The 20,637-nt window shown below is 47.6% G+C and overlaps 1 protein-coding gene across 1 annotated transcript; it reads left to right on the plus strand.

Annotated features, from left to right (window-relative positions):
• Positions 1 to 738: 738 nt before the first annotated feature.
• Positions 739 to 8,935, plus strand: GPR78 (G protein-coupled receptor 78). Its single transcript, XM_009909051.2, has 3 exons — positions 739 to 1,479; positions 1,955 to 2,068; positions 7,379 to 8,935. Exons 1-3 carry the CDS (start codon positions 812 to 814, stop codon positions 7,614 to 7,616), a joined length of 1,020 nt encoding a protein of 339 aa, XP_009907353.1. The 5' UTR covers positions 739 to 811; the 3' UTR covers positions 7,617 to 8,935.
• Positions 8,936 to 20,637: the final 11,702 nt, after the last annotated feature.

Below are 20,637 nucleotides of genomic sequence, written 5' to 3' on the forward strand. Positions count from 1 at the left end.
CACCGCGGCTGGAGTATTTCAGGGGCTGGGCACGGGAGGAAGATGCTCAGTGCCTGAGGGAGGCCGGTGCGGAGCGGGGGCAGCCGCGGTGGGACATGGAGGGTGCTTCGGAGCGGGAGAGGCCGAGGGGTCCGGTCTGAAGAGCGGGCTGGTTGCGCGGCCGTCGGGGCAGCACCCGCTTCAGCACCGCGGACAGCGCGCAGCGAGCGCCGGCCCCCGCGCAACGCCGGGCCCGACCGGCCCCCGGCACCGACGCCCCAGGCCTCTCTACCCGCCGGACCCGCTACCCTCGGACCTCCCTACCCTCCTTCCTCTCTAGTCCCGCACCTCTCTACCCCTAGCTCCGCTAACGCTGGATTCGCTATCCCCGGCCCCGGTCCCCGGGTCTCCCCGGACCCGCTAGCTCCGGCTCCGATTCCAGAGTGCTACCCCGTTGCTGGCTGCCCTTGCCCCCCTACCCTTGACTCCAGCCCTACTTCTCCTGCCAGCCCCACTTCTTCGGGACCCCGCTCCCTCGCCCCCTGTTACGGCTATCAGGGACCCCTATCCCCGCTAACCCCGGGGTCCTCTCCCCTCTGCCGCTGCCGGCCGCTCTGTCCCACTCCCCTCAACCCTCTCTCCCGGCTCTGCACCCCGCCCCCTGCTCCTCTCCCTGTACCTCGCTGGCCCCCGGCTCTGCTCCCCGTTTCCCCGGCCCTTGCTCCCCGGCAACATGCGCGGACGGCTGCGGGCGGCGGCAGGCGAGGCTGCGGTGTCGGCTCGGATGCGCCCTTTCTCCTGCCCTCGCCAGCTCCAGGCGACCCGCTGAGAGATGGACTTGGCAGGCGTGCTGCTGGCGCTGCTGCTCGTGCTGGTGCTGGTTGTCTCTCTGCTCTCCAACCTCCTGGTGCTGCTATGCTTCATCTACAGCACGGAGATCCGCAAGCAGGTGGCCGGGGTTTTCCTGGTGAACTTATCCTTCTGCAACCTGCTCCTCACCGTCCTCAACATGCCTTTTACCTTGCTGGGGATCCTGAGGAACCAGCAACCCCTCGGGGGCTGCGTCTGCAAAGCGGTGGGTTTCCTGGAAACTTTCCTGACTTCCAACACGATGCTGAGCATGGCAGCGCTCAGCATCGATAAGTGGATTGCCGTGGTGTTCCCCTTGAGCTACACCAGCAAGATGCGGTACAAGGACGCCGTGATACTGATGGGCTACTCGTGGCTCCACTCCCTCACCTTCCCCTTGGTGTCTTTGTTTTACTCGTGGGTAGATTACAGCAGCGTTTATGCCTCTTGCACCTTGCACCTGAAGGAAGAGACGGAGCGGAGAAGGTTTACAGTGTTCACCATCGTCTTTCACTCCACCAGTTTCATGCTGTCGCTGGTGATCTTGTGCTTCACCTATTTAAAGGTGTTGAAAGTTGCCCGGTTCCACTGCAAGAGGATAGACATTATTACCATGCAGACTCTGGTTTTGCTGGTGGATATCCACCCCAGGTAATGCGTGTGTGCGTGTTCGTGTTCACAGCCCCGCGATGCAGGCGGTAGGTACCCCAGGCAGGGAGGATGTCCTGCCTCCCCCACCAACCTTTTCTGCTCTCCTGCCTGTCCCAGCCACATGCTGAGTGCTTCTGCCTCTAGTTTCAGACACTGCTCGTAGTGCCAGGTGCCCTGTGCATTTGTAGCCTGCTTTATTTAAATGCTAGCCTCACTTGCCGGGTGCTCTCACTTGGCCAAGCTCCCTTTAACAGGAGGCTGCTGCTTTGGTGAGTGAGATTGTGCCCAGGCTGGCTTGGTGGGGTTGGGGCTGTTCTCCCCTGGATACTGCCACAGTCCGCGACTAGGGCCGTCCTGTGCTCTCTTGGGGCAGGGACTCTCGGGTTGAGAGCGAGTCCTTCCCTTCTCCCCTGGGCTCATATCTCACCTCCTGGCTTCTTGCCTTAACCCATGGGCTGCTCTTCTCCCCTGGCAGTGTGAAGCAGCGCTGTCTGAACGAGCAGAAGAGGAGGCGGCAGCGGGCAACCAAGAAAATCAGCATTTTTATAGGGTCCTTCGTGATCTGTTTTGGTCCTTACATTATCACCAGGTCAGTATCTTCTGTTGGGGTAAGGGACTTTCCCAGCCTGGTCTGTCCCTTCATGCACAGATGCCCAGCGAGGAAGTGAGTGGGCTATAGCTCATTTTGGGATGCCAGAGCCTGATGAAGACCTGGGGCTGATTCTGAGGGGCAGAGCACACACACACACACACACCCTGACCCAAACAGTGCCTGGCTCTCCCTCCCTCATTGCAGCCAAGTCCGGGTGCCACTGCCAAGTGCAAGAGGCTTTTAGGACAAGCACCAGGAATTAATTACATGCCAGTGGGAGATGAAAGCAGTTTAAAAGACTTGCCACCCTTCCTTATTAGCACATAGAGAGGAAAGCAGACAGCTTTTCCTGATGAGCTCAGGCTTCTTGTGCTTTTTGTTGTTTTGTTGTGGTTTGGTTTGGTTTGATTTTGTTTTAAGGCATAAGGCCAAGCTTGCTGCTGTTGGAAGCTGAGGTGACATAATTTAAATTAATCCAGGCTGATAATTTGTCAGATAAGATTAGTGTCTGGGAACATGAATGTCTGTAAATATATTTCAAAGGGTGCAGGATGGCTTTGTGATGAAGTGTAAGAGTTACCTCCCAGGACTTATTAAATGTATAGGAAACACCATGCTCCTCAGCTGGCCAGGATTACTGCCATCCACTGCTGGTGGTTTGCACCTTTTGAAGTAGTCAGGCAGCATTCTCCTTCCTTACTTGCTAGTCTTTAAACAGCATATGGTTATTATTTTTAAACCTTGAATAAATGGCTGAGCTGGAAGCCAGAGTAACTCCACTGAATCACAGCACCTCAGGATTCAGCCTTTCATCTCTAAGCTAAACCAGGCTACGTCTCCCACAAATGCCTTTAAAACACTTCCCGCTTCAGAGTGTGTTCAAGGCACCCTTGAAGAGCACAGACTTGTGCTGAGAAAGGGGCACTTGTCTGCAGAACCACCTTGGCCAGGGCTTCCCCAACGCTGCTACCAAACTGATGAGGTCTGCTGCTACGCCAGCTTACAGAAGCCAGACAGCTTTAGTGCACTGACCTGACACAGCCACATCTATATAGGCTGTTTATGAGCATTAGCATTGTCCTTTTCTTAGGCAGGGGGGAGAGGTTTAGGCCAGTGCACAAAAATGACAGTGTTTTTTGGACCTTTAGGATTAGTTGGCATTTATATGTTGAAAGGACTTCCTGGCTGGCTGCCTAGATAACTGCCTTTTCCAGTTTCTCCCTGCAGTCAAAAGGATCATTACAAATATTAACATTACATCACAGAGCTGAAAGGTTAATTGACCACTCTTCAGTACATTGAGAGTCATTTTCTATTCTCTTTTGCCCTAATCCAGATATAATTAAGCAAAGTGGGTTTTGCCATCTTCTTTCCATCTAAACAACACCGAGCTCAGCAAATCCCAGCACTGCCACAGCTTTTAGGGTGGGAAATATTCCTTGTAACTTGCTAAAATAGAAGTGGCTTCCTTCTTCAGACCTTGCATTTGGCAAGTGTCAGATGGAGCATTTTCTCTGTGTGAGAAACTGGCACTAGGGAGAAGAGTGAGGGTTGGTTTATGTAAACTGCCTGAGGAAACTGGGGTTGTTTAGTCTGGAGAAGAGGAAGCTAAAGGGAGACCTTCTCCCTCTTCAAAACTACCTGAAAGGAGGTTGGAGTGAGGTGGGGGTTGGTCTCTTCTCCCAAGTAACAAGCGATAGAACAAGGGAGAATGGTCTTAAGTTGCACCAAGGGAGGTTTAGGTTGGATATCAGGAAAAATTTCTTCACTGAAAGAGTGGTCAGGCATTGGAACAGGCTGCCCAGGGAGGTGGTGGAGTCATCACCCCTAGAGGTGTTCAAAGAACAAGAGGACATTGCATTTGGGACATGGTTCAGTGGGCATGGTGGTGCTGGGTTGACAGTTGGGCTTGATGATCCTGGAGATCCTTTCCAACCAAAATGATTCTGTGATTCTGTGAAATGTGTGTGTCAAGGTACAGCTTCTGTCTCCATCACAAGGACTGAATTGATTCAGTGACAGCAAAATGGGAAGTATCTCAGAAGGATATCCTCAAAGACTCTTTACCCTAAAGGCAAGAGAGTGTTCAGGTGATGGTGGAGGTGAGGTTGGAGGACTTGCTGCCGTGCCCACTTCTCCACTCCTCCCTGCCTCTGCTATTTGTGGGGCTGGCACTGAAGCAGTATCAATGTGAATGATACCTTCCCTGTTTTCTTGCTCTTTGGCCTGGTGACTCAGGTTGTGCTGTGAGCTCCTCGTTCCAGAAATGTGAATGAGATTGTGATCATTAGCAAGAGATTCATCTGTGATCATTAGCAGTGGATTCATCTGTGATCATTAACAACAGATTCATCTGCTCCCTGGGAGCTGACAGATGAATTTCATGCATTTTTTTTTTCCATTTTTTAGATATATTTTTTTAGCAGCACTGAAAACAAGGAAACAATACCAAACTGCATTCAGATGGAGAGTTCCAAGGCTGCCTTGATTTGGCCGGGCTCTTTATCTTCCTAAAATCTGTGTAATTTGTCTTCTGTTGGCTTCAGTGCAATTATATTTGGGCCCATAATGCATTCAAGGGAACACACAGTAATGCATCTGTTTTCATGACTGAAAGAGCCTTTACTCCTCTTGTTTAGTGCCTCTAGAAAAGCATCAATCCTGCAAATAGCAAATGTACATTGCTTGTATTAGGCTGATACCCAGCGTGGGAGAAACTTCAGCCATCATGCAGCAAGTGTCATTTATTGTACATTTCTTTCTTCCTTACACTTTGTGTCTGCCTGTTCTCTCTGGGTTGAATCCACTGGAATGTTTTGGGGTTTTTTTCAGACAGAAAGTCTTCTGACAGCTTCAGATAGAAGTCTCCTGGTTTTTAAGTGCACTCACCAGAGGAATGATTTCACTTTTACACACACAAGCGAGCGGTTTCCCTGGCACAGCTCAACCGCTTGTTGCCGTGTTCAGCCCCAGTGGTGGCAGGGTGGTTTTCCTGTGCAGAGGGATTAGAACAGCTTCAAAAGTCAACTACTGGGTTTTTTTCAATAATAATAAAAAATGATAATAATGTGCAGGTAACAGAACTTCTCACCCTGTTCCCCTACCTTCCTGAAGAATTTGCCCACGGCAGGTGAGCTGTATGCCAGTGGTACGCTGGACCAGTCTGAAGGGTTTGCTCTGATTTCTGACTTTTCTCCTGCAAGTTGGGAGCTCTGCACTTTGGAAAGAGGCCAGAGGGTTGTTTTAGCCTTGAGAAAGCTTCTGGCCTTAGATCTTCAAGCCCTGACACTCTCAAACTGCGCCAGGGGAAATTTAAGCTGGAGGTGAGGAGAAAGTTCTTCACTGAGAGAGTTGTTAGCCATTGGAATGTGCTGCCCAGGGAGGTGGTGGAGTCACCATCCCTGGAGGTGTTCAAGAGGGGATTGGATGTGGCACTTAGTGCCATGGTTTAGCAGTCATGAGGTGTTGGGTGACAGGTTAGACTTCATGATCTTTGAGGTCTTTTCCAACTGTATCAATTCTATGATTCTATGATAGTTTAGGGTGTAGGAAAGGGCCATTTTGTCTCATGGTGCTTTTTTCTCTTCAGGCATGAATATAGCAAAGATCTATATTCTTGCTGTTGCAAAAGGCTTTACAAAAAAGAATTAAAAAGTGCAGGTAACAGACCTTCTCACCCTGTTCCCTTACCTTCCTGGAGAGTTTGCCCACTGCAGGTGAGCTGTATGCCAGCTGTATGCTGGAAGAGTCTGAAGGCCATCAGGAACAGGGAAGTCATTGTGCCCCGGTACTCAGCACTGATTAGACCATACCTTGAGTCCTGTGTCCAGTTCTGGACCCCTCAGTTTAAGAAGGACATTGAGACTCTTGAACATGTCCAGAGAAGGGCAACAAGGCTGGGGAGAGGCCTTGCGCACAGCCCTGTGAGGAGAGGCTGAGGGAGCTGGGGTTGCTTAGCCTGGAGAAGAGGAGGCTCAGGGGAGACCTTATTGCTCTCTGCAACTACCTGAAGGGAGGTTGTAGCCAGGTAGGGGTTGGTCTCTTCTCCCAGGCAACCAGCACCAGAACAAGAGGACACAGTCTCAAGCTGTGCCAGGGGAGGTTTAGGCTGGAGGTGAGGAGAAAGTTCTTCCCAGAGAGAGTTGTTAGCCTTTGAAATGTGCTGCCCAGGGAGGTGGTGGAGTCACCATCCCTGGTGGTGTTCAAGAGGGGATTGGACATGGCACTTGAGGTCTTGGATGACAGGTTGAACAGGTTGGACTTGATGATCTTTGAGGTCTTTTCCAACCTTCCTGGTTCTATGATTCTGTGATTCTAAGGGTTTGCTCTCATTTCTGTGGGAAAAGCTTTAGGTTTGTTGCAGTTCCTCCCCCCATGATTAATGCACCCATCTCGACTGAGGTGCTGAGGCCACTAATCATCCATGAAGCACAGGCCAGGAGGTGCAGATCTGGAGAGAGCTGACTGGTCCTGTAATGATGATAAAAGTGTTGTCTCCTTGTTTACTTTGGCCACACCAGCAGTTAGCCAAGAGTGCACTGAAGCAGTCACAGGTAAGTAGGTCCAGTTAGCATACTGTGGGATTGCAGGTGCCACCCAGATCTCTCTGAGACACTTCTGTGCTGTTCTTCATGCTACAGTGGTCTGTCAGCAGTCCTCTTTGCATATGTGAGCATTCACAGCAGTGCTGTAACAAAGGTTCTGTATCTGAGGAGGTGGATTCAGTGATCTGGAACCAAGTTTCCAGTGTCATTGAGAAGTTGCATAGAATCCAAAATACCTGCATAGGTGGGCAGATAGGATACAGGACCTGGAGGAGACCCACAGCTTCCAGAAACAACAGCCACGGGGCTTGTGCTGGCACATCTCAATTGTCACTAGACAGCTGTACTTGGGCAGCTATGTTGAGTGATCCTGGGTGCCACAGGTCACCTCTGTCTGCCTCAAGCTTACCATGGGAGAGGGATAGCCAATTTTGCCACCAAGATTTTGACCATTTACCAGCAGAACTCTTTAAATTCAGCAAGTGAGCAAGAAGCTGCAGTGCTTTCTTTTCTTTGAGGCATCAGGGCACGGACATTGAAAACAGACTCTCTGCCTCTTTCCATAGAGGCAATGATTCATGCCTCCCAGTGGCCTTTGCCTTTATTGAATGGAAGGTGTAAGAACAGGGCTCCTCTCCTTCAGGGACCGTGTGCTGTAGGAAAAATAAGTGCTGCTTTAATGTTTCATGAAGCTTGAGCCGAGCGCCGGACTCGGTGTGAATGCAACACTCAAGCGTTTCCTTTTCTCTTTAATGTTTAACAGGTTGATAGAGCTCCTTCCTTTTGTTACCATAAATTACTACTGGGGAATTATAAGCAAGTGCCTCACCTACAGTAAGGCTGCATCGGATCCATTTGTTTACTCCCTTCTACGTCAGCAGTACAAGAAAGTCCTGATCAACATGGTCAACAGGATCCTGAAGAGGGACCTGTACCCATCCTCGGGCTACAACAGCTCCCTGGACACCGAGAACGATTACTGCTTGCACAGAACAAACTAACAACGTGCAGAGTCTTCTCCTGCAAGTGACACAAGCCTTTGCTGCTGCTGGAAAGCTGCTTCTTCCCTCTCGTGCTGACAGTGGTGACAGTGTCTCTGGGGGGGTGAATGCTGCATTAATGCCATGCAGTTCAACGTGGACTTCCATGAAAGGCTCTTCCCTGGTCTCCAGCCAAGTACAATGTATGGCAAAGCCTTCATCCTGAGCAAGTAGGCTTGAGGGGTTTGAGTAAAGCCTTCAGAGGCTTTAGAGAGAAGCTTAGAGAGCCTTTAAAGTTTCACATCTGAAGACTTCATATGTCTTGGAGTGTTCCACATCAGATGTGGTGTTCCAGTGTCTTGTGGGACCACAAGAATCGCCAAGTCAGAAGGAGAGGTTCAGAGCCCTCTGTGCTGCCTGTGTAACTTGGCAGCCCAGGATCTGCTCTGTTAGTTTTGAACATTACAAATAAGTCTTTTAATTGGAACAGGCTGCCCAGAGAGGTTGTGGAGTCTCCTTCTCTGGAGACATTCAAAGTCCTCCTGGACGTGTTCCTGTGTGACCTGCCCCGGGTGATCCTGCTCTGGCAGCGTGGGGTTGGACTGGATGATCCCTTGAGGTCCCTTCCAACCCCTACCATTCTAACATTATGTGAATTGATTTGATTTCTTGTCTTGGTGCCTCAAGTGAGTCAGCACTTTGAATCTGAGGTTGTGGTTCTGATTATTTATTGCTAAGCATCATGATTGTAACATAGCCTGTAGGAAGTGGTACATCCATTTGATATGCCAGTATTCTATCCAGCATAACCAAAGCCCACATATCTGAGTTCCTAACTATTTAGCTCTTCAGTGGTATGTGATTACAATAATTGCAGCAAAAGCAACAAAGACTTACATGGGATTTCATTCAATAGCACTGTAGTTCCATCTCTGAGCTAGTGATCCTACCCCGAACAAGCTTTTGTTCAGAAAATGAAAACAAAGAGGGGAAAAAATAAGAATCAATCAGCCAGTTAGTAGAAGAGACAGATACCACTGTGGTTAACATCTGCGACTTCAGCAGCTACCTGTTTGCAATGAGCAGGCTAAAACCAGAGGAATTCTTGGGAAGGGATAGGTAATGTGTAAAATACTTCATGCATTTGGCTAGATTTGGTGGCTTGTCATAATATTGCACCACCTTTTCTTTTGTGTTGCTCAATTAACCTGGTGATTTTCAACTGAGACCGAGAGATGTCTGACAGCTGTTACACAGACCTGCTGCCAAATGCCCAGAAACACAAAGCTGCTTTATTATTATTATTTATTAATGAATTAGATGTAATTTTTTTTCTCTCTCTCTCTTTTTTTCCCTCCCTTATTTTTAAACCTAAACAGGCTTTGGGGGGAGGGGGGGAAGTGGGAATTATTTTTTTGGAAGGGTATTCCTGAAGAGAGGTTGTAGCCAGGTGGGGCTTGGCCTCTTCTCCCAGGCAACCAGCACCAGAACAAGAGGACACAGTCTCAAGCTGTGCCAGGGGAAATTTAGGCTCAAGGTGAGGAGAAAGTTCTTCTCAGAGAGAGTTGTTGGCCATTGGAATGTGCTGTCCCTGGAGGTGTTCAAGAAGGGATTGGACGTGGCACTTGGTGCCATGGTTTAGTAGCCAGGAGGTGTTGGGTGACAGGTTGGACTTGATGATCTTGGAGGTCTTTTCCAACCTTATTGATTCTGTGTGATTCTCTGTGTGTGTGATTATATAAGATATGAATCAAAATAGTCTATGACACTATTTTCTGATTGAGTGCTTGAGTGGGAAACTAAAGCAATTCTAAAGTATATTTTCAGAGGGGAATAAAAAGCAAGACGACAGTAAAGAGGAGTTATTTTTTATGCATCAATGGACTTGACCCTGTGAAGCACTGAGAAGGCTGTTCCTGGTTCAAACTAAACACACAAGCATGTGACTAGCCACAAACATCCTTTCCCTCTGCAGTTTGCAGCCCTAGCCCCATGCTGAAGATTCTGCACACGGGCGTTCTGTTAACGCGGCGTTGAGCAGTCAGCACATCAAGAGGGATTTTCCACCTTCCACAACGAGCAAGGCAAAGCAAGATGCTGCTGCTTGACAAACACAATGTTCTCTTATCTCCTGCTTTTAATCTCTGAGGCCTTTCTGATGTTATTTTGGGGTTGTTGTGTTGTTTTTTTTTTTGTTGGCTATTTCTTTTGTTCTTCCCTCTCTTTTCTTCCCCATGCAAGTACCTTTTGGCCTCTGTGTTTTGCATCTCTAGTTCTGCCTGTGTTTAAATTGAATGTACTACAATGGTTTTGTCTTCTTAGTAAAGTATTTGTACTCTCTCCAATTTTGTGTAAATACAGTATTTCAGGAAAAAAACAAAACAAAACAAGAAAAAAGGAAAGAACAAAAAGTTGTCTATGGAATGTTTGCAGTTTTGCTGCCTTCTTGCCTCCCTCCACGTGCCTCACCCTTCTTCTGTGCCACTACAGAAACCTGAGGTCTCACTTTGGCACTTCAGCAGGCTTTGAAAATCAGGGCTGATCACCCTGAAGAAGAGAAAGCTCCAAGGAGACCTCCAGAGCAGCCTTCCAATACCTGAAGGGGGCTGCAGGAAAGATGGGGATAGATTTTTTTGTCACAAGGGCTTGTAGTGAGAGGATGAGAGGGAATGGATTGAAGTTTGAGAAGGGGAGATTTAGACTGGAGATTAGGAAGAAATTCTTTCCAGTGAGGGTGGTGAGACACTGGAACAGGTTGCCCAGGGAGGCTGTGGATTCCCCCTCCTGGAGGTGTTCAAGACCAGGTTGGATGAGGCTTTGGGCAACCTGGGCTTGTGGAATGTGTTCCTCTGCAGGGGTTGGGGCTGACAGAGCCCTTGGGTGACTTTTGACTCCACAAATTGTTTAGCCTCACTGAAGAGCAGGCAAGTTCTGAGGTGAGTAAATCCTACAAGCAATCTGCAGAGCTCAGTGATCACTGAACACACATCTACCCTGCCTTCATGGGAGTAACCCTGGCACTGAATTTAATTTTAGAGCTAATTGGAATGTTGGGCTTATTACACAGATTAAGCATGTGGTAACTAAAGTTCTTCAATGCAAGCACTCTTACAGAACCAGAGAGTGATCATGCTCTTTACAAATGCAGCACTACAGGCTGGGATCGGAGTGGCTGGAGAGCTGCCAAACAGAAAGGGACCTGGGGGTACTGATTGACAGCTGACTGAACATGAGCCAGCAGTGTGCCCAGGTGGCCAAGAAGGCCAATGGCATCTTGGCCTGCATCAAGAATAGTGTGGCCAGCAGGAGCAGGGAAGTCATTGTGTCCCTGTACTCAGCACTGGTTAGGCCACACCTTGAGTCCTGTGTCCAGTTCTGGGCCCCTCAATTTAAGAAGGACATTGAGACTCTTGAATGTGTCCAGAGAAGGGCAACAAGGCTGGGGAGATGCCTTGAGCACAGCCCTGTGAGGAGAAGCTGAGGGAGCTGGGGTTGCTTAGCCTGGAGAAGAGGAGGCTCAGGGGAGACCTGAAGGGAGGTTGTAGCCTGGTGGGGGTTGGTCTCTTCTCCCAGGCAACCAGCACCAGAACAAGAGGACACAGTCTCAAGCTGCACCAGGGGAGGGTTAGGCTGGAGGTGAGGAGAAATTTCCTCACTGAGAGAGTTGTTAGCCATTGGAATGTGCTGCCCAGGGAGGTGGTGGAGTCACCATCCCTGGAGGTATTCAAGAGGGGCTTGGACGTGGCACTTGGTGGGATGGTTTAGTAGTCATGAGGTGTTGGGTGACAGGTTGGACTTGATGATCTTTGAGGACTTTTCCAACCTTGTTGATTCTATGATTCTATGAAAAACAGGTTAAAATCTGAGCCCTCCTGAGGACTATAGCAGCACTCAGCTTTGTTGGATAAAGCTGCCTGTGACAAGGTGCACAAACTCATCTAGATAAAGTGCTTTCAAAAACCTAAACTGCCCAAACCAAAGGGAACCACCCTGCATGGCTAGAGAGGTTTGACTACTTTATGTGCATTGTGCACATAGTATGAAGAAGCTACTGCGTGTCTATCTCCAAAGCAGAGAGCATATTTCAGGACTGTGAAGAGCAAATGGCTTGCTCAGGCTGGTTCAGGAGGACACCTGGTTTGTGGGAGGTGTTAATTACACAAGTAAATTAGAGGCTCTGCTTTTTATTTTTGGAAAGCAGGTCCAATTAATATTTAATGGCTCAGCTGGAGACACAGCAGAGATGACCTTAAGAAAGGTTGTAAATACATTAATATCTTTCAGCGCCAAGAGATTGGGAGAGCAAAATGTCACCTGGCACAGTACAGGCAACCAGCTCCTTCTCTGAGCTGGAGCTGCTGTTCCCTGTGGCTTGTGAATGTGACACAGCCCCAAAGATTAGTCCCAGTTCTGCAGATCCCTGGTTCTCCTCCCTTTAACTGCAGGCTTTACTTACCAGGGCGGGAGGGTGCAGGATGCAAACTAGGTGCTTCTGCTCTTTTCTGTAAGTGAGCAATGCATGAGCTGGTCCCAGCCAGGCTCCTCATACGTTCTCTATGCAAATGGAACACATGGCAGAGCATGTGTGTTAGATGTCACCGGGTCCAGATGGTTAAAGGTATTTTTTGAGCGTTGAGAGCTGCAGATCGCTCCAGTCCACGCTCATCACTTTCTTAACCAGATGCCTTCAGAAATGTCATAGACCACAACTGAAGCATCTTCACTTCTCCTTCCAATCCACCATCACAAGTCTGCAAACTCCACTGCCAAGACCCTCCAAACAACAAAAAAAAAACCCAATCCCATCCTCTTTGGGACATAGCTAAGTTCTTTGCTGTGCATGTTTCAGCCCCTTCCCTGCATCCTACTGCTTGCACGTGCCACAAGCACCTTTGTATCCAGCAAACCTGCACCGAGCTATCCAGCATATGTTGAAGTTTCCAAGTTTCCTTCCCTGAACCAAAAGAATTTCAATCTTGAGCTGCTTTCCAAGAATGCTCCTGCTCCTCATGCCTAACCCTGGAGTAGCTTTACTGAACCCACTTTCTCAGTCTGACTTCTTTTCTTTTGGTGGTTGTTTTTTCTTGCTCTTCAGCTGAAGGCTTAGTCCTCTAATTGTATTTCAGTGAAGCCTGACCTTAAGTGGCAGCCTCATTACCACCTTCTTTTCACTTCTATAATTCCTGTCTTTCCATATTCAACTCCTGTGCTCTCTGTGCTTACACCTAGCAGCCCTGATGTACATTTGCAAACAGGTTTATCAAACCCCACTAGGTTGCTCAGGGCCTTTTCTCCATGGCATGGGGCTGGAGACTGGGTTTGGGTGTGCCTCTTCACAAGGAGATTTAAATATCTCTTAGGTCTTGTGTTTCATATTTGTCCTTCTTCATGGTAAAACAAAATACCCATTGGTGATACATGAGCTTTATAAATTAGTTGGGTTTTAGGCATGACTGTGATTGCTTCTTACAGGAGCTTAGCTCAGACTGGCTTGTAGCTGGAAATCTGGCTTTTCAGACAAGGCTAATCAGACTTTCTGTTGTTGCTGATGAAGCCTGCTTGAGGCATTAGTAATATCTTTTGGGCTCCCCACACAGGAGTCTGAATACTTCATTATCTTTTTATTCTCACTACCTTGCTGGAAGCCAAGGAAGTACTGGAACTGCTTTTCTCAGGAGAGCAGAGGCACAGACAAAGGAAGGCTACACAGCCAATAAAAAAAGGATCACACTGAATGAAACATGGTTTCAAAGATGCCTAGGAATGGGAAGCAAAAACTTTCATCCTGAATCTCTCTTGACCTTTAGCTCAAAATTTGTCAGGTGTTTAGAAATCTACTTCTTGTGGTGGCTAAGGATACTCAGTTGGCAGTGAAGCTGAATTTCTGGAAGAAAGCTAGTTAGGATACAAGAACAAGATGTTCCTCCTCCCATCCTGAGGGTTTTGTGACACCAGCACCACATAAAAAGGAGTGACAAACACCCCTTACTCATAAAACACAGCTGCATGTATTGAAGCCACAGCTCCCTTTTGTGCTTTTGTAGACAGAGCTTCAGTGGTGTTCCCTGGATGTGAGAGCTCAAGCTGGGATCTCTTTTCCTTGCAGAATGTCACCTTGGCCAGGCTGGAATCTAGGGAGGAAGGAGCCCTGCTTTCTTTCTGTACAGATAGGAATTTGAGATGCTGTGCACTAGAGCACAGATTCCATGTACATGATGGGTAGGACTCTTACTACCAAGGGGGAGATGATGTTCCTGTTCCTCTTCTGAGGGCTGCTCCATGCACTGCATCCACTCACTTTACTAGTGGGCAGAAAGGGAAACATGTTAAGAGTAAGATCCTAGCTTTACTGCTGGAGGTAAGCCAAGATTTTACTTGAAGGCTTTCATCTGTAGAGTCCAAGTCTCAATTTGCAGGAATCTTTAAGCCCCATTGAAGCCCAGCTCAGTTAAGAAGCCTACTCCCTACATTAATCACATGGGGGGTGGGGAGGGGGGCAGGGGGGAATAAAAAATCCTTGGATTCTTGTTTCTAACAAAGCATATTAATGGCACTGAAAGGAAATGTCATCTAAGAGATGGAAGTTTTTCTTCAAATGATACCATGAAAATATTGGGCAGACTGGAAATGCAGATGGTGAGGCTGTGGAGGGAGCTGCACTCAGCCCTGCAGCCACCTAAACCTTGGATGCCTGTTTTTTTTCCTCAAGCTTTCTCATGCCTCCCCATGTATACCCCTGCTGTCACCTTTCTCATGCCTATCTGTAGCTTGCTGAGCATCTATCACTGCTCCAGTCAACTGAATTTGTCACTTGTCAGCTCCTGTCCTCTAGACCCAGAGGAGCACTGTGACAGTGGCTTTGAAAAGCAATTCAAAGTCAGGATTTATTTCTCCCTCCCTCCCTTCAAAAGCCTGTTTAGTCTGAAATTCTCATCTGCTCAGTTATTTTCATCTCTGGGCTTAGAGTGAACAGGAACAGCAGCACTTGCTCTTTGCATCTCTGCTCACCTGTGCTCCCTTTGAGGCTGCTGAAAGCTCGGTCAGTCCCCATGCTTCTTCCACCTTCATCACCTCTGGAAATCTCCATCTGCCCTCTGGTTTCTCAAGTCAGCAGAAAGCCAAAGTATTCAGAACCCTTCCTTCCTTGATGCTTTCCCTCAGGCTGTTGGGTGGCATTCTCACTTTATTTGTTCATTTTATCCTGTGTTTTTGGATTTCTGTGTTATCCTTGTTGGGTTTTAATTAGTTTTCCACTGGCAGCCTTTTCAGTTTCTAATCTTGTGCAGCTGAGCAGGATTGTAACATGCAGATTAAATAAGCTAGAAAGAAAGCAATTCCCCTCATATTTTTTCCTTATGTGCAGGCAAAGGAATCAAACCAAGGCTCTCACTGAATGGATTTTTGTCCTGTGAGCATGCAGCCTACCAATTTCTGCAGCTGGTGGCACACAGAAAGCAGCACCGTGACTGCTGTCACTTCTTCACTTTCAGGCAAAACTACCTGATCAACCTGAATCAAGGTGCTCAGCACAAATCCCTCATAAACCCCAAATCCATATGCTTTGGAGCCTCAGGAAAACTTCCCACCTACTGTTCCAATAAGCCTCCTGAAGGGAAGAGTGAATGGAAACACAACCTACCCAAGGTGAGTGAATACTGGGGTTCTCTGGGCTTGTTCTCCCATAACTAAATGTCTGTTACTTCCCTGGCAGCTCATAACCTCCACTTCCAATGCTGATGCTCTCAGGCTCAGCCCTTAGAGTGTCAGTCACCTTTTCCCTCTCAATTGTACATGAGATGAACCTGCAAAACCAGAGATAAATGGATTCTAGGACCTTTTGCCTTGTCATTTCCCATACTGCTGTTGGATTGATTTGATGAGTCTTGAGGGTAGCTGTTGCTTGGCAACTTGAAGCTAACCAGGTCCAACATAAGATGAAGTATGTAAATGGCTTACTCTGAGCTGGCAAGGTTTCTTGACATCCTGACTTTCTCACAGAGGAAAGGTGGAGGTTGGACTTGTCTCCCAGTGCAATGATGTTTCCCTCAGGGAGAAAGAAGGAGCCACTGAGAGCTGTATCTAGCACAGTCTGTAGGAAAACGGAGAAACTGGAGCTCCTGCAGGAATTTCTCTGGATATCTGTGCTCTACAGCTGTCCTGCTCACAATGATTTAAAGGAAGGACTTGAATCATCAACATTTTAACAAGTAAAGTTAATATTTTTGGTCACTGGTTCTTTTTTTGTTCCTTAATTACAGTAGGAGAATAAAGGATAACTCAGTGAAAGGAAGAGCTGAGGGAAATCAGAGTAATAGAAATTCCCAGCTGTCACAGGGAGCTGTAGCTCAGGAAGCTAATAGTATGGCTAGGATGACTGATGACAGCTTTTGAGCTGCTAATGGCCTTCTCCTGAAGCCTTGTAGTCTGAAGAAACCTCTCCTATAGAGGTGAGTTTGATATGTGAGAGATGAGGCAGTTCTGTGCAAGACTGAGCAGTCTAACAGCAGCTGACCAGAGAAACATCATGGCAGCAGCAGCAGCAGCAGCAGCACTAGATGACTTTGGCAGAGTTTTAATCCAAAAGGCTCTCCTTTTTTTTTGAGAAGCAGGGAGAAAGTTTTGATTAATCAATGGAGCTGTTCCCAAGTTTAGCCTGTGGCTGATATTGTTCCCAGAGTTCAGCCTGTGGCTAGTAATTAACATCCTAGAGACTTTCTTTTCCGCTCCCTGGCTGCCCCCTGTTCTTCTGCTTCTCTTGACCCTTCAGAACTGTGCCTTGGCCTGTCCTGCATAACTCATTTCTTTCAGAGTCCTGATTATCCAATTAGTCATTATTTGGCCAAGGGGGGGTTGAAAAGCAAACAACAAAGCAACAACCAACCAAAACAACAAACTCACAGATTCAGCAGCTCAAATTATTTCTTATGATGAATCAATATTTAAGCTCCCACCCTATTTTTTTCTCTCTCTCCAAATCCCTTCCAATTTGGTGATGCTCTTCCTGAGATCAAAACCCTCATGTTTTTAATGCCATTGGGTGCACAATAATGTGACAGAAGCGTGGCACACAGCAGTGCTGTGCAGGATTCTGGCTCTCCGGCTGAACTCCAAACAAGCCACAGGAAGCAGCTCTGAACCATTGTCCCTCTCCTACATATCATTACAAACTACAGTTGAAACATCACTCTCTAGGAATTACTGACTTCATTACAAGCAACATTAAGAGCTGAGCTGCTGAGTCTGGTGTGAGTTATGCCCATGCAGACTTTGATAAGGCTGGGAGAGCATGGGCAGAGTCCAACAGGATGGCATTCAACAAGTCCAAGTGCCGGGTGCTGCACTTTGGCCACAACAACCCCATGCAGTGGGATCAGAGTGGCTGGAGAGCTGCCAAACAGAAAGGGACCTAGGGGTACTGATTGACAGCTGGCTAAACATGAGCCAGCAGTGTGCCCAGGTGGCCAAGAAGACCAATGGCATCCTGGTCTGCATCAAGAATAGTGTGGCCAGCAGGAACAGGGAAGTCATTCTGCCCCTGTACTCAGCACTGGTTAGGCCACACCCTGAGTCCTGTGTCCAGTTCTGGGACCCTCAGTTTAAGAAGGACATTGAGACTCTTGAACATGTCCAGAGAAGGGCAACGAGGCTGGGGAGAGGCCTCAAGCACAGCCCTATGAGGAGAGGCTGAGGCAGCTGGGGTTGCTTAGCCTGGAGAAGAGGAGGCTTAGGGGAGACCTTATTGCTGTCTACAACTACCTGAAGGGAGGTTGTAGCCAGGTAGGGGTTGGTCTCTTCTCCCAGGCAACCAGCACCAGAACAAGAGGACACAGTCTCAAGCTGCACCAGGGTAAGTTTAGGCTGGAGGTGAGGAGAAAGTTCTTCCCAGAGTGTTGTTAGCCATTGGAATGTGCTGCCCAGGGCAGTGGTAGATTTGCCATCCCTGGAGGTGTTCAAGAGGGGATTGGACGTGGCACTTGGTGCCATGGTCTAGTAGTCATGAGGTGTTGGGTGACAGGTTGGACTTGATGATCTTTGAGGTCTTTTCCAACCTTGTTGATTCTATGATTCTAACAGAGATGAGGTGAGCTTGTTCTCTCTAGAGCAGGCAGGCTGTTTGTGATGCCTGGATATCATGCTGTGGGATATGCTGGCTGCACGGGATCCTCTATGTGACCGTTTGAGGCTGTGCCTTTAAGGAAGGGACAGTTGCTGGGAAACAGCCTCCAGCCTGGTCTCTCCATCTTTGCTCTCTTCCTCCAGCACCTTTGGATTTTGTCCTGTGTGGGCAATTCAGCATATCTTCAGTCCTAGGGTGGCAGGTGGAACTTGTCTGCATACCACAGGCTAGAGAAAACATCTTCCAAAGGCTGTCTAGAAAAAAATGCCACTTACAATTGCTTTGTATCTGGGTTTTGTAATTCCCACTGAGAGTTTGTGATAGGAAAATGAGCAACTGCCACAAACTAGAGCAGAAGAAGTTCCACCTAAACAGAAGGAGAGACTTCTTGACTTTGAGGGTGCTGGAGCAGCCTTCACTTAGAGGTTGTGGAGTCTCCGGTGGAGACTTTCAAAACCCACCTGGACACAATCCTGTGCTTTATCGGGGGGGCTGGACTAGATGATCTCCAGAAATCCTTTCCAACCTCACAGAATCACCAAGGTTGGAAGAGACCTCAAAGATCATCGAGTCCAACCTGTCACCACAGACCTCATGACTACACCATGGCACCAAATACCACATCCAATCCCCTCTTGAACACCTCCAGGGACCTCCATCATGTTGTCATTCAATCTGGACATTCTTTGAATGAAAGAAGAAAATAAGAACTGGCCTAGCATTTTCTGTCTGTTAAATGTCTCTCTGTTTAGGGGAAATCTAGGCTTGGAACTTGATTTGACTTGAAGTCATCAGAGCTCTTATGCCAGTACCATCCAAGTGGCTCCTGGTCCTTGCTGTCAGAGCTTGACACCCAATTTTCTGGAGGGTGTCAGCCTGATTTTGTGTTTTGGAAAGTGCCAAGGATCTGCCTCAAAGGACCTGGGGGGTCTGTTAAGTGTTTCCCCCATCAAGCAGCTACAAACCAGAGTGCTCAGAGTCACTTTGTCAGAACGCTTCCCAGCACCTCTGCAAATGTGCAAAGCAAGCCCTGGAGGACTTCTTTTGACTGTTTTGGCACTAATGTTCTGTGAGACAGGGAGAAGAGATGAAATGAGTCTCAAAATAGGACTGTCAAGTTCTTTTCTGGTAGATCTTACATTAATTTTTAATACTCCATCTGTGATCAGAAGAAAAGAAAGACCTTTAGTTCTCAGCACAGATCTTTTCTGAGCACACTTATTTTTCCTTGTAGCCATTATGTATTCAGTTCTATGATTCATCAACTTATTTGTGTGATGCTTTTTTTTTCCCCCCTTGCTTTCTGGGACTCAGGCAGAGTCAGACCTTTGGGCCTCCTCTTGAACTGAAACCACACAAAATGCATTGCCACTAACCCCACAGCAGTCATCCTGCTTCGCTGCTTTGCATGTGGGAGTGATAAGAGGCAGCCTTTGAGAAGATAACGAGGTCCTCATGTGGGCTCTGTCTTTGTAATGATTAAGTTTAAATGATATTATGTGCTTGCAACAGGGTTTGCTGACCTGTTCATGTTATTTAGCACTGCTGTTATTTAGTTCTGCTGCATGCAGAATCTTGTTTATTACTGTTGAACCTTTATGGTCTTATTCCAACATCTGGCGCCAGGTTCCCTTCCTTTTTTATGGGCATCACTTGTGCCTTTGATCAGGGCTGAATTTTAGCTAGCCATCACTTTCTCCTGTCATCAAAAGCAGCTTTCTGAGTGGCTTCATTTCTTACTGATGAGCCCAAGCAAGCACAGAGATCACACAAAAGTAAGCTGAAAGAAATGCCTATGTTCAGTTGCTGGGATGGTGAGACCTTCTCCTGCTTTAATTGCATCCCTCTCCATCATGGAATGGAATGGAATGGAATGGAATGGAATGGAATGGAATGGAATAGAATAGAATAGAATAGAATAGAATAGAATAGAATAGAATAGAATAGACCAGGTTGGAAGAGACCTTCGAGATCATCACAACCAACCTATCATCCAACACCACCTAGTCAACTAAACCATGGCACCAAGCACCCTATCAAGTCTCCTCCTGAACACCTCCAATGATGGTGACTCCACTCCCCAGGCAGCCCATTCCAATCACTCACTCTGTGTAGAATTTCTTCCTAACCTCCAGCCTAAACCTTCCCTGGTGCAGCCTGAGACTGTGTCCTCATGATAGGATCGGTTCTGTGGATCACCTGGAAGTGGTGTAAGCAACTAATTGTGCAGGTCATTGACTTAGTTAATCTGTGACAAATCAGAAGATGAAAGCAGAATCTAATTATCACTTGCAGCACTTGCATGGAATCTAAATCATTGAAACCTCTTTTTTCCCTCAAGAGCTGCAATGTTTTGTTTTAGGTTCATGATATTTAACCAGGGAGGAAAGGAGCACCTGGGACACTAATGGGCAGGGGTTAACCTACACACTCATTGCTTGCTTTTGTTCCCAGTGCATGAAGAAAAGAAGTTGGCAAAATATGCCAAAAAAACTAAAAAATAATTAAAAACAAGGAACCAAACCACAATTAAACTCCAATTTCACCTTGCATTGAATTTAAATATTTGATTTTTTTTAATAGAATAGAATAGAATAGAATAGAATTAACCAGGTTGGAAAAGACCTTTGAGATCATCGAGTCCAACCTATCACCCAACACCATCTAATCAGCAAACCATGGCAAGGAGTTGAGTTGCTGGAATGAGTCCAGAGAAGGCAACAAAGCTGGGGAGGGGTTTGGAGCACAGCCCTGTGAGGAGAGGCTGAGGGAGCTGGGGTTGTTTAGCCTGGAGAAGAGGAGGCTTAGGGCCAACCTTCATTGCTCTCTACAACTACCTGAAGGGAGGTTGTAGCCAGGAGGGGGTTGGCCTCTTCTCCCAGCACCAGAACCCAGCATCTCTCTTCTCCAACCAGCACCAGAACA

This window comes from Dryobates pubescens, chromosome 23, assembly GCF_014839835.1.
Source record: "Dryobates pubescens isolate bDryPub1 chromosome 23, bDryPub1.pri, whole genome shotgun sequence".
In the NCBI taxonomy this organism is placed as follows: Eukaryota; Metazoa; Chordata; class Aves; order Piciformes; family Picidae; genus Dryobates; species Dryobates pubescens.